This window comes from Electrona antarctica (assembly GCF_951216825.1).
Source record: "Electrona antarctica genome assembly, chromosome: 18".
Lineage (NCBI taxonomy): Eukaryota > Metazoa > Chordata > Actinopteri > Myctophiformes > Myctophidae > Electrona > Electrona antarctica.
In genome coordinates this window covers 24,506,825-24,519,807 of record NC_136799.1, presented here as the reverse complement: position 1 = coordinate 24,519,807, position 12,983 = coordinate 24,506,825, and the positions used below count along the sequence as shown (strand labels likewise).

At 43.7% G+C, this 12,983-nt stretch overlaps 1 protein-coding gene across 1 annotated transcript in view; it reads left to right on the top strand.

The window, feature by feature from the left end:
* Positions 1-12,983, top strand: part of stag1a (STAG1 cohesin complex component a) — a 73,017-nt gene that overhangs the window by 44,309 nt on the left and 15,725 nt on the right. Inside the window, exons 2-17 of the mRNA XM_079528720.1 lie at positions 1,103-1,357; positions 1,581-1,701; positions 1,886-2,041; positions 2,560-2,656; positions 3,120-3,196; positions 4,642-4,846; positions 5,201-5,352; positions 5,798-5,871; positions 5,975-6,098; positions 6,931-7,029; positions 7,525-7,604; positions 8,994-9,101; positions 9,748-9,862; positions 11,284-11,401; positions 11,885-11,988; positions 12,115-12,207. Of these exons, the coding sequence (XP_079384846.1) occupies positions 1,329-1,357; positions 1,581-1,701; positions 1,886-2,041; positions 2,560-2,656; positions 3,120-3,196; positions 4,642-4,846; positions 5,201-5,352; positions 5,798-5,871; positions 5,975-6,098; positions 6,931-7,029; positions 7,525-7,604; positions 8,994-9,101; positions 9,748-9,862; positions 11,284-11,401; positions 11,885-11,988; positions 12,115-12,207 (1,752 nt within the window). The 5' untranslated portion in view covers positions 1,103-1,328. The remainder of the gene's footprint in view (positions 1-1,102; positions 1,358-1,580; positions 1,702-1,885; positions 2,042-2,559; positions 2,657-3,119; positions 3,197-4,641; positions 4,847-5,200; positions 5,353-5,797; positions 5,872-5,974; positions 6,099-6,930; positions 7,030-7,524; positions 7,605-8,993; positions 9,102-9,747; positions 9,863-11,283; positions 11,402-11,884; positions 11,989-12,114; positions 12,208-12,983) is intronic.

The window sequence follows — 12,983 nt, the reverse complement described above, 5'->3', positions numbered from 1 at the left end:
CAAACACACACATACACACTTGCACGCACTCTGGTAAAAGTATGGCCCTTAAACAAGGTGCAAACTGACCAAACATCACAAAGTTCACTTGTGTGTTAATGAGGGCCACGTTTATTTTCCCACGTCCACTTTCCCCGGTTAAAATCTAATTAAACACTATGGAGATAGACCAAGGGCAGAGGACTTTGTGGATCATACTGCCCCCGCTGGTGAAGTGGGGTTACTGCACCTCCATCCATTGGTCTCAGGCTTCATTTGCATATAAACAGGTAGTCGGCCACTGTTTTAATTATCTGACCTGCCAATCATCTTAATTAGTGTTGGTCCTCTGAGACGGCTCAGGCTGCAAGGCATTTTGGGGATGGTTTCAATGAGTTTAACTATTGTTTGCCACAGAGTTTTTCATGTGAGAATGGATGCAGGGCTTGCAGGCTTTCTTGGGAATCTTATCACAGCTCTGAGTTTGATAAACATCTTATTTTACCTTAAGACACTTTGATTTGAACCCGTGTGGTGGTGCGGTCAATAGTACTACTCCTCTTTTGTGCCTCACCCAACTTTAAACATGATGCTTGGGCACAAATATATGGCACACTTGTGTTTCTCTTGTTTGATATATTTTGGTATCAAATTATGACATTTTGTTTAACAAGCTTAATCTGGATGAGCCTGAAACTACCTCACTCCTGTGATAAACTCTTGCCAAACGCCTGTCCAACTCAGCATTTCGTTGCTGTTGTAGATCTCAAAGTGGCCAGTTGGTGTCTCCCTCTCCCCAATCACCCTGCTACTCAGTCTGCTTTTATCAATGAAACATTGAACTGTCTCTCTGGTTTGACTGACATGCTTTGATGTGGTGTTGTGACCTCATCATTTCCAGTGCTTTGGTCAAACAGCCTCCAAATGAAGGTTTTCTTTCATTATTAGAGCATTGATTTGATATGATATATACATATATAAAAAAGCTTATATTTAAACATCAAAGCAAGGTTTATATTTAAACTGTCCCATTAATGTCAATATATTTCTCTCTCTCTCTCTCTCTCTCTCTCTCTCTCTCTCTCTCTCTCTCTCTCTGTCTCTCTCTCCGTTATTTCTCCAGGGCCTGGAGGGTTTTGAGAGCCAGTGCCGAGTGTCGACGTCAGTCCCGGAGCCTCATCTATCCCGGGGCCTTACCTGACGACCCTGCCCCCATCCCCACCCCCCCACCCTCCCCTGCATAGCCACTGTCCTGCACCCCTGCCATCGGACCACCACGCACGCAGCCTCACAACAGAGGGCACATACACACACCTGAACACCTCACCCTCTGTCCCACGCCAATCAGGATGATTACGTCAGAGCTGCCTGTCCTGCAGTGAGTACTGCAATTTATGGACTCTCTGGGCTGATGTTTTCCTTCAAATTCCATGTGTTTTATGGCTGTGTGCGTGTGCGTGCGTGCGTGCGTAGTCCTTAACCACTCTCGATTCCATTTCGTTTTGAATAACCCCTGAATTCCAACATAAGTAAATGTACATGGACAACCTGCTAGAAATATTGAACGTGCATTTGATGTGGTGTCTCTCTTGCTAACTTAGGGACTCGTCCAATGAGTCGGGGGCGACTGACGCGGTGAGCTTGAGCATGAGTATGAGTGAGATCGAAGACCCAGAGGCAAAAGGCAAGAAGAAGAGAGGGAGGCCTGGAAAGCAAGCCACGGTACGAACTTGTGTTTGTATGTTAGAGAGAGCAGAACAATTCAGTATGATATGATGTATAGCTGTGCGTTTGTTTGCATTTTGCATGCGTGCGTGCGTGTGCGCGCGCACATACTTGCATGTGTCATTGTGCCTTTTGTATTAGTCAATACTCATTATACCCCTGCCCACCTCTCTCTTCTCAGACAGCCAATAAGAAGCCTCGGAAGGCCCCAGCGGATAAGAGTGCAGGCGTGGCCAGAGGGAGGGGCAAAGCCAACGGCGTGGTTCAGCATAATGGCGAGGGCGGTGATCCCGTCACGTTGTTTGAGGTGGTCAGACTGGGCAAGAGTGCCATGCAGGTAGGCATATACGTACCTGTAGAGTATAAAATGCCATCACAAGCCTTAGGGCTCCATTGTGAACATCATCATACCCAGAAGTTATCTGGGAACGCCTACTGAGTGGCAAACAAACGTTCTGGCCTTGACAGCCCGTACATCCAAACAGAAAAGTCCTATCTGATTGCATTAAAGCCAAGGACGTTAACCGACGTTAAACTCACTTTGCCAGTCGATTTGCTACTCTCTATTCTCTTGTCATTTTCCACTTTATTTCACTGGTGGTGACATCTGTCTTATATTTAATTGATATCAAATCAATCAATAGATTTTTGTCTTGTCAGAATAGGCCTTTGTTTGAATTTTATAAACTGGCTTTCCACTTTAAAGGAGTCATCGTCGCTCTTTGTCATATGTCATTTCATGTCGTTCTTGCTGCTTCTTGTGGATACATAGAGCCTCATATAGCACAGAGACGTGTGCTTACTGCACACACAATTTGCTTAACTATATTAATTTGCATGTGCTTGTCTCCACAGTCTGTGGTGGATGACTGGATTGAGTCGTACAAACAGGACAGAGACATTGCTCTGCTGGACCTCATCAACTTCTTCATCCAGTGTTCCGGATGCAAGGGTGAGAGCTGACTTAATGACATTGTGGTAAAGGCAGTTTGGCCTTTGAGCGAGGGAGGCCAACAAGTGACTCAAAGGATGCTGTTTCAATCTCTGGCACTGACAAGAGGGTGTACTTCTGCTGTAAACTGGTGACTGGGTGTTTGTTATAAGAAGTCTAATGCCGCGTTCACACGGGCAGATGCAAAGATACTGTCTACCTTTAATTTTCAATGGAAGCCAGCGACGTGGAGATACAAAGATACATCCCATGTTTGTAGCTGCTGCAAAAGCTACGACAGCTACAAAGCTACAAAAAGGTTGAGCTGGTTTCAACTTCAGCTATGAGGACACAAAGCTACAAATACGCTGTGTAGCTTTGCATCTTTTGCATCTGCCAGTGTGAACGCAGCATAAGCACTGTGAATCTATACACAGTACTACACGTGTGTGATCACTGATGTTGTTGCTGTTTTTCTGATTAGGTACGGTGCGGATTGAGATGTTCAGGAACATGCAGAATGCAGAGATCATCCGTAAGATGACAGAGGAGTTTGACGAGGTTAGCTGCTTGATTCACTCTGTCCACTTCAATACTTTTGAGCTATTTATACTTTACTCGAATATTTCCAATTTCTATTACTTTTACTTCTACTCCACTACAGCTCAGATCCAAATATTGTGCTTTATTCCACTACATTTACTTGAAAACTTTAGTTACTAGTTCATTTGTAGATTTTGATTATTATAACAAAACATACTGTAACAACTTCAGCTCTATATACAGTTTGGCCATTTGAAAATAGGAGATCTACAAGCTCGCAATGCATCACAATGCGACGCATTGTGAGCTTGTAGATCGGCTGTTTTAAAACTATTTTTTTAATACACATTTCAACATTCTGCAATATGAGTACTTGTACTTTTAGTACTTTAAGTACATTTTGATGACGATACTTTTGTACTTTTTTGAATCTACATTGCAGTATTGATACGTTTACTTAAGTAAAACAATGGAGTACTTTTTCCACCACTGGACTTTTTCCACCAGTATAACAGGTGATGTGGCATTTTAATCATGACTGAAGCGAAACAGGAAAGGTGGAAGAGAGTGATAACTTGGCAGGAACTGGAATCGAACTCAGGTTCTCACAGTGCGTAATTGATGCACTAACCAGGCAGGCACCCCCAAAACTGTGTTGTTGATGCATAATATGCACACCTGATCAGGTGAAGGTTACAGCAGGGATAACACTGCTATATAAAGACATGAACACCTCAGACCTGCTCCATTAAGCCTGATTTATATTCCATGATATGACGGAATCTCTTGGCGACAAGCTCATAGATCGGCTCTTGTGTATAAATTGAGCTTTACATTTTTATTTCAATTTTTAATTAAGAAGATAAATGCATTGATATGCATCATCTAGTTTTCAAGCGGGTCCTCGGCCACAATGCATACATAATGATGATAATAAATTAAACAATCCCACACAAAAAACTCAACACTGTTAACATCAACAAATGCACACACACAAAGTCTCATCTGTTATAATTTTACATCAAGGGCGGCAACTATCGATTATTTTCTTAGCAATTATTCTATTGACTACTTTTTTTTGTTTTTTTTTGTGGCTTTCGCCTTTTATTTTATATTTTTTTCATGGAGGGACAGACAGTAGGCTGACAGGAAATGGGGGGAAGACATGCAGTAAAGGCCGTCAGGATCGGGAGTCGAACCTGCGGCACACTGCCAGACTGGATTACCAGCCAAGGTGCCTGGACCGCTGAGCCATGGCCCAGGCCGACTACTTTTTCAATGAATCAAATCATCGAGTTTTATATTTAGAATTAGATTTTTTGTAATTGACTAAATCAATTAGCCTCTTAAGCCCAATGGTGTTGAACAAAAATAACTGATCTACAAGCTCACAATGCTAGGTGTTGTGAGCTTGTAGATCAGCTATTTTTAATACATTTTTCCTGCCACGCTCTGTTGTACAGGACAGTGGGGACTACCCTCTGACCATGCCTGGACCCCTGTGGAAGAAGTTCCGCTACAACTTCTGCGAGTTCATCTGCGTGCTAATTCGTCAGTGTCAGTACAGCATCATCTACGACGAGTACATGATGGACACGGTCATCTCTCTGCTCACCGGGCTATCTGACTCCCAGGTCCGAGCCTTCAGACACACTTCCACACTGGCAGGTAACCAAAGAAAGAAAACAGTTTCTGTGTGAGGGGTTGATCACACTCGGATGCATCGCTGCAGGTACAGGTGACTAAAAACAAAACAAAAAACGCATTGGCAAAACCGTGCCTTATGCAAACAAATGCAATATTGGACTGAGTCCAATAAGCTTTTGACTAGTTTGATCATCCCCTAGGAAATAATTGTGACATAGGGCTAGATCTACAGATTTACTATTTTTGAGCCTTTTCTATCTATATATTGTGTTGTAGTATTATTGAAATGAAAACTCTTATATTGTATATTATTAGATTTTTGGACAAACAATCCATTGATGTGGGTTTTACGTGCGTGTGCGTGTGTGTCCACAGCAATGAAGCTGATGACGGCACTGGTAAATGTGGCGTTGAACCTGAGCATCCACCAGGACAACACCCAGAGACAATACGAGACAGAGAGGAACAAGATGGCTGGAAAAAGGGCCAACGATAAGCTAGAACTGCTACTACAAAAGAGAAAGGAGGTACGTCGTTGGTTGACTCGACTGCATGGTTTGGTTGAATGAAAGTTCCCAGAGGTCATTGCATTCACTTAGATCAACCCCCAACATCTACACTGTAAAATCCACAATTGTACTCCATCCTTTTGTAAGTGACTTTGGGTACTTACTTGGGGAAAGATCCGAGCTATTATTTCACACAGAAGGATGGTCTTCCTGCTAGGACTGTTGCACCTCCAACAGTGCCCCATGGCAGGGGCGTCCTCTTCCCGGAGCCAGGCCTAAGCCTGACCGCATACCAAAAAGGGTCTTCAGCTGGGGACCACAATTCATGGATGTCTGGCTCCTTATCCAGAACATCTCCTGGTGGCGGGAAAGTGAACAGGGACGTCTCCCCGACTGACACCCTCTGAAGCGCAACTTATTTTATTAACCGAGTTTTTGTGTACAATCTGGTTTCTCTGTGCAGCTCCAAGAAAACCAGGATGAGATTGAAAACATGATGAACTCCATATTCAAGGGGATCTTCGTTCACCGATACAGGTCTCACTTCTTAATAATGTCAAAATCATTTAGATTATATTGCCATAGTTTATTTATATTTGCCATTCAGACGATCAAGGTAATTATTTGTCTTGATTTACAGAGATGCGATCGCTGAGATCAGAGCCATCTGTATCGAGGAGATTGGGGTGTGGATGAAAATGTACAGTGACGCCTTCCTCAATGACAGCTACCTGAAATATGTGGGCTGGACACTGCATGACCGGGTGAGCACACACTTAACACCTTGGAGGCCCTGGGCGGAGTTCTTCGTCCAAGTTCAAGGTCAAGTGCCCAAGCCGGAGATTGATAAATAGGACGGAGATTAATGATCACAAAACCGTTCGCATCGCTCTAGAGCCTTGGAGCGCTTGTTGCCCGATCCGATGACGTGTCAAAAAGTGTCATCGAAAATGTCCCCTGCCTGTTTAGCTGACGAAAACGAAAATCTTAAAACGATCATAACTCCCGATCTAAATCATCCCGTCTAATTCTGAAAAAAGATCCTGTGTTTGACGGCCTTCCGCGGTCCAGTCGCTAGTCGCGATAGATTTATTATTACCTCCCGTTGTTGTCGATCGACTCTAGAGTGGTGTGGCTATTGTTAGCTGCTACACAGACATGCACACCAGCTTCCGGTGCGCCGGTAAAAGTGGTCCGTGCGCTATAAATGATGGGCACATGGATGAAATGGATTAAATAGTTCCGGGCCTCCAAGGTGTTAACAATGACGGCTACCTGAAATATGTGGGCTGGACACTGCATGACCGGGTGAGCGCACATTAAACACACCTTTTCTGTGTCATCTTTTCCAGTTGTCCAAACTTGACAAGTGTCAATTTAGTAGTGGGGGCCTGAAGTTGAGGGGATTTCTTACGTGTTCCATGATTTTTATATATAATATATTTTATTCTTACCAGGAATTGCTCCAGAGAGCGTATTATATAGAAATGACAAGCTCATTTAGTTAGTGTGAAACTAATTCAACAGAAACATCTACACACTTTCTCAAGCAATGGAGATAAAACATTTGTTGTGTCCCTCTGTTTCTCCATACAGCAAGGAGAGGTGCGTCTGAAGTGCCTGAAGGCTTTGCAGAACCTTTACACCAACCGAGAACTGTTCCCCAAACTGGAGCTCTTCACCAACCGCTTCAAGGTAGAGCGCCACACATGATGCTGTTTAATTTTCCGAGATAACGCAATGGAATTCAATAAACAAAGCATTTTATAACCACACACTAAACATATTTACGGTATGCAGAATGCGCAGTTCACCACTTAACAACCACTAAAATTACATTAAAATGGTCACACACTCCTTTGTTTAATGTCACAGGCAAGGCTAATTAATTTTTTTCATCGCACATTTCACACACAGGCAATTCAAAGGGTTTTTATTTTACTTAAGACTGTAAGACATTAAAGGCATTTGAAGGTATATTAATTACACATTTTGAGAAGAAAGGAAGAATATAATAAATAAAATGAATTAAAAAATAATTAATGAATTAATTAAAAGCTAAACTAAGGAGTGTTGTGCAACTTCCCATGGTTTTAATACTTAATATTATTCCATAATCGGTAAGCCGGTACCGTTAATGATTTCTAAATGATCTAATAAGAACACATGTACCTTTGTTTTGTGGGACAGGACCGTATAGTATCCATGACCCTGGATAAGGAGTACGATGTGGCTGTGGAGGCCATCAGACTGGTCACACTTATCCTCCAGTGAGTTACACACACACACACACACACACACACACACACACACGCTCTTACATCAGACTGGTCACACTTATCCTCCAGTGAGTTACACACACACACACACACACACACACACACACACACACACACACACACACACACACACACTCACTCTTACATCAGACTGGTCACACTTATCCTCCAGTGAGTTACACACACACACACACACACACACACACACACACACACACTCTTACATCAGACTGGTCACACTTATCCTCCAGTGAGTTACACACACACACACACACACACACACACATCAGACTGGTCACACTTATCCTCCAGTGAGTTACACACACACACACACACACACACACACACACACACATCAGACTGGTCACACTTATCCTCCAGTGTGTTGCTTCCTTTAGTCTGAACTCTGAACACTGTTGGGAACTGTTCATATCGAAACTCTTATCTCCATATTTTCATATATTTTGTTTTTGTTTTTTGGTAAATGAATACACTAGGTGATCATCATACTAGACCCATTTGTGGGTCGCGGACACATTATGTGGTTTCCTACATTTAGCTTTTAATTATTATTATTTCAAAACATTTTCAAAAAACATTGTTTTTTCAGTAATTTCATGAAGAAATTCCATAAAAATTAGAACAAATATTTAACAAGTAGTGAAAATAGCCGATCTACAAGCACACAACGTGGCGCGAAGCGACGCGCTATGAGCTTGTAGATCGGCTATTTTCACTGGTTTAGAGTCACGGGCTAAAGGGTTTGGTTACCACTGTACTAACAGGTCTCACTAAAGTATAAAAAGTAGCAGATATACAAGCTCGAAACGCAGTGCGAAGCGACACGTTTAGCCAAAGCTTGTAGATCTGCTACTTTTGCTATTTTTTAATTTGAACAGTTGTGGACATATGAGGCTTCCTCACGACAGAGACAATATGCAGCAAGATATTTTCTCACTTCCACCAAGGCCTAATTTGCTCATTTGAACATTTGGGCTGATGGCAGCAAAGGAGCTGAATAATTGATGCTCTTATTTGAAAATGTAAAGTTTGGTCTGATGTTGTCACTAGACTTGAGGAAAGGTTATGGGATCATGTAAATCAATAGGCTTCTCCCATAGGCAGAACAAATTTCATGGCAAACTGGCCCAAATAAAATTAAAATAAGTAAAATATAGATATAGCTGGACGTGGCAGTTTGACTCCATATACTATTACTTACCTTCAGTATTTCACCTTTATTGTTGTCGTTGCACCAGACAGTCTTTTTGTTATTTTCTTTCGTTTTTCTTTTTTTAATGTTTACCGAGATACTGGCAGGGAATGGTATCGTGATGTATCGAGAAGTTTAGCTAAACGATTTCCGATTGGCTGTTCCAGGGGCAGCGAAGATGCCTTGTCCAATGAAGACTGTGAGAATGTGTACCACCTGGTTTACTCCGCCCACAGACCAGTGGCCGTAGCTGCTGGGGAGTTCCTGCACAGGAAGTGAGTCCATCTCGGAAAAAGACTTTGTCCAAATCATGTGTTTCAATCTAATTTCTCATTCGTCTTTTTGTCTCTTTCTGCATTCTCTCTTGCTTCCGGTTCTCCATCTCCCTCTTAAATCTCTCATCTATCCATCTCTCTCCATTAGCCCCCCCTCTCTTTCCCTCCCTCTCCCTTCTCATTGTGGGTTCGCTCCAGCGAGCACACACTGTTCTCTACTACTTGGCATCCAACTACTTCCACATACTTTGTGCTAGAAATCTAGTTAAAACTTCAACATGTTCGGCTTTAATGCAGTTATTTATGCTTGTATTTTTCTTCGTACATTTTATTATTTTGTAAACGTTTTTGCATGAGGAAGGGTCAGATCTTTCTAGGTTCACACACAAGGTGCTATCTGTGGTTGCTATAGCAACGTATTCAAACCTCTTCCGCTTTCTGGGGTGGCAGTGAATACGTCACCATCCATCGTCACGGCGCCGGACCAATGGTCCATTTTTGTTATTTTTTAAACCTTCTTCAGCTTTAATTAATTTTCTACTGTACATCATATACATTGCGGGTTTTCAGCAAGCCCACACAGTTTCTGCAGTCGTTCTCAACCCTTCTCTCAATGTCTGTCGTCCTCCTCTCTCCCTCTGATCAGGCTGTTCAGTCGACATGACCCGCTGGCGGAGGAAGCTCTGGCTAAGCGCAGGGGGAGGAGCAGTCCCAATGGAAACCTCATCCGCATGCTGGTGCTCTTTTTTCTAGAGAGCGAGGTACACTAACACAAACAAACACACACACACACACACACACACACACACTATATATATATATATATTTCACGACTATATTAGACTTTGACGTTTGGCTTTTGAAATTATGTCATATGGCAGCTAAATCTATGGACTTTTAATGTTTGTTTACAGAAGTAAAAGTCATGTGACGTCATGTGGATCAATATAAATGCATCAGACACCCCTCACTTCACACAAGTGTGATTTTCATTATCAGTATTCCTTCCTAACAAGTGCTTGGTACTCCACTTAGTCATAAAGATTGCACCTCCAAACCAGCACACGTAAGTACTAAATGTATTTGTGACCATAGGTCGCATTTACTAATGAAAACCTGCATTTCCGTGTGTCACACCTCCATATATGGTCACGCCTCGTGACACCACGCCTCCATATATGGTCACACCTTGTGACATCACGCCAACATCTCCATATATGGAGCTAACCTGTTTTCATAGGTTTCATAGGTTGATCCGTCCCCACCCGTCCTTCCTCTTCGATGTCTCCCTTTTGACTGATACCTGTCCATTCAAACTCTAGACGGGCCCGCCCCAAAGTTATTAGTGCAGCCGCGCCTGGCAGCTGGCGAAAACTAGAGTTAATTTAAATTAACTGCACGAGGAAGCTTGCAATGAAGATTGCGTCTTCTGACGTGATCACAGAAGCCTTTTATACACTGACAGGCAATTGATTGGCTGGGTCTGAGGGTCTGAGGACACCTTGACCCACCCACCGGGCTAAGGGTGGTAAAAGGTGCCACCCAACCAATTAGTCTTCACTTTTGTGTAACTTCTCATGAAGATCACATGCATTTCTACAAAGCCTTGACTTCAGCGTGTTTGAGTTTCTAGGACAGGAGCAGATTCTGGTTCCACAACTGCACCGCTGGTGAGCTCCTGACTTTGAGATTATCCTCTAGCTTTAGCTACGCTAGTTACTAGCCGGACGGCCAGCATACCGCATACAGACTAGCCCCAAGCCTGCTAAAGCTAAGCTACTTGTAACTTAGCACAGTTCCTAGAAAAGGACGCCCCGCGTTAGCTCTTGTTAGCTTCCCGCTAAGCTACCCTCCCCTCTGCGAACCTCCTTGCCAGAACTACTACTCCTGAGCGAAAACTAGAGTTCTCAGAGTTATCTGGGCCCTCATCAAACCCTGTACACTCAAGACACTGCCCCTGCTGCCACCCTTAGATCTCCATATATGGAGCTGACCTGTTTTGACATTCCTTAGTTAATCTGACCTCATCAAACCCTGTACACTCAAGACATATATGGCCAGTACAGAATTAATTCCATATGTTGATCTGTGTGTGCATGTGTGTGTGTGTGTGTGTGTGTGTGTGTGTGTGTGTGTGTGTGTGTGCGTGTGTGTGTGTGCGTGTGCGTGTGTGTGTGTGTAGCTCCATGAACATGCAGCCTACCTGGTGGACTCATTGTGGGAGAGTTCTCAGGAACTCCTGAAAGACTGGGAGTGTATGACTGAACTCCTGCTAGAGGAGCCTGTACAAGGAGAGGAGGGTAAGATGTGCACATGTGTACACACACATACACGCACGCGTGTACACACACACACACACACACAAATGCATTCACACACACACAGGCATCGCAGTTCTTCAGGCTGAAACTATAGAGGGTATGCGTGTGACATCATCATCAAACCAGGAAATTATGCAGGAACGCCTACTGAGTGGCAAAAAAATACTTTCTGGCCTTGACAGCCCATACATCCACAGAAAATTCTTATCTGATTGCATTAAACAACATTAAACAATGTTAAACTCACTGTGCCTGTTGCTTTGCCACTCGATTTGCCACTCGATGTGCCATTCACTTTAAGCATGCGCATACTCTCTATATGTAAAACTTAAACGTCTTATTTGAAATCCAGAGATGATGTAATGAATTCTGAATCCTTGAAACCTTGTCTTGCACTCTTTCTCTTCAAATGTTTCCTTGCCCGCTGCCTATTTTTCACTTCTCTCCTTCTAATCTCTACAGTGTTGTCAGACAGACAGGAGAGTGCCCTGATAGAGCTGACAGTGTGTACCATACGACAGGCAGCTGAGGCCCATCCCCCTGTGGGCAGGGGCACCGGCAAGAGAGTAGGTTGCACACACACACGCACGCACGCACCATAGACATTTCTAATGAGATTAAAAAGCTATAAGGTGACACAGATGCGTCCTCGGGTCTAAATGAGTTTAACTTGTGTGACTGTTGCCCCTCAGGTCCTGACGGCAAAGGAGAGGAAGACCCAGATAGATGATAAGAACAAGCTAACGGAACACTTCATCATGGCTCTGCCCATGCTGCTTTCCAAGGTGAGTCCCTCTTGGACTAACACAGAGCGAGCAACACAGGGTCTCTACTGAGCATACTGTGGCTTCCAGTGGTGAGTCCCTCTTGGACTAACACACAGCAAGCAACACAGGGTCTCTACTGAGCATACTGTGGCTTCCAGTGGTGAGACCCTCTTGGGCTAACGCAGAGTGAGCAACACAGGGCCTCTACTGCAGTGGTTCCCAAAGTGGGGTCCTTGAGGGAGTTCCAGGGAGTCCCCAGCTAAATGATAGTTTGGAACCAAATGGACCATTTTGGGTCTGTTAAATTAACATTGATTTTACAATACAAATTGGGGGTTCCAGAGATAGAAATGCCATTAAATGGTGGTCCGTAGACTAAAGCATGTCAAACTGGGGGTCCTTGAAATTAAACTGGTTGAGAATCTCTGCTAGAGCCATAAAAATCTTCTCTTATGGGGGTCCCTGGCATATCTTATCAAATGGGGGTCCGCGGGAATTTTGGGGTCCTTGACATGAAAAGGTTTGGGAACCACTGCTCTACTGAGCATACTCTGGCTTCCAGTGGTGAGACCCTCTTGGGCCAACACAGAGCAAGCAACACAGGGCCTCTACTGAACATACTCTGGCTTCCAGTGGTGAGACCCTCTTGGGCCAACACACAGCAAGCAACACAGGGCCTCTACTGAACATACTCTGGCTTCCAGTGGTGAGACCCTCTTGGGCCAACACAGCAAGCAACACAGGGCCTCTACTGAGCATACTCTGGCTTCCAGTGGTGAGACCCTCTTGGGCCA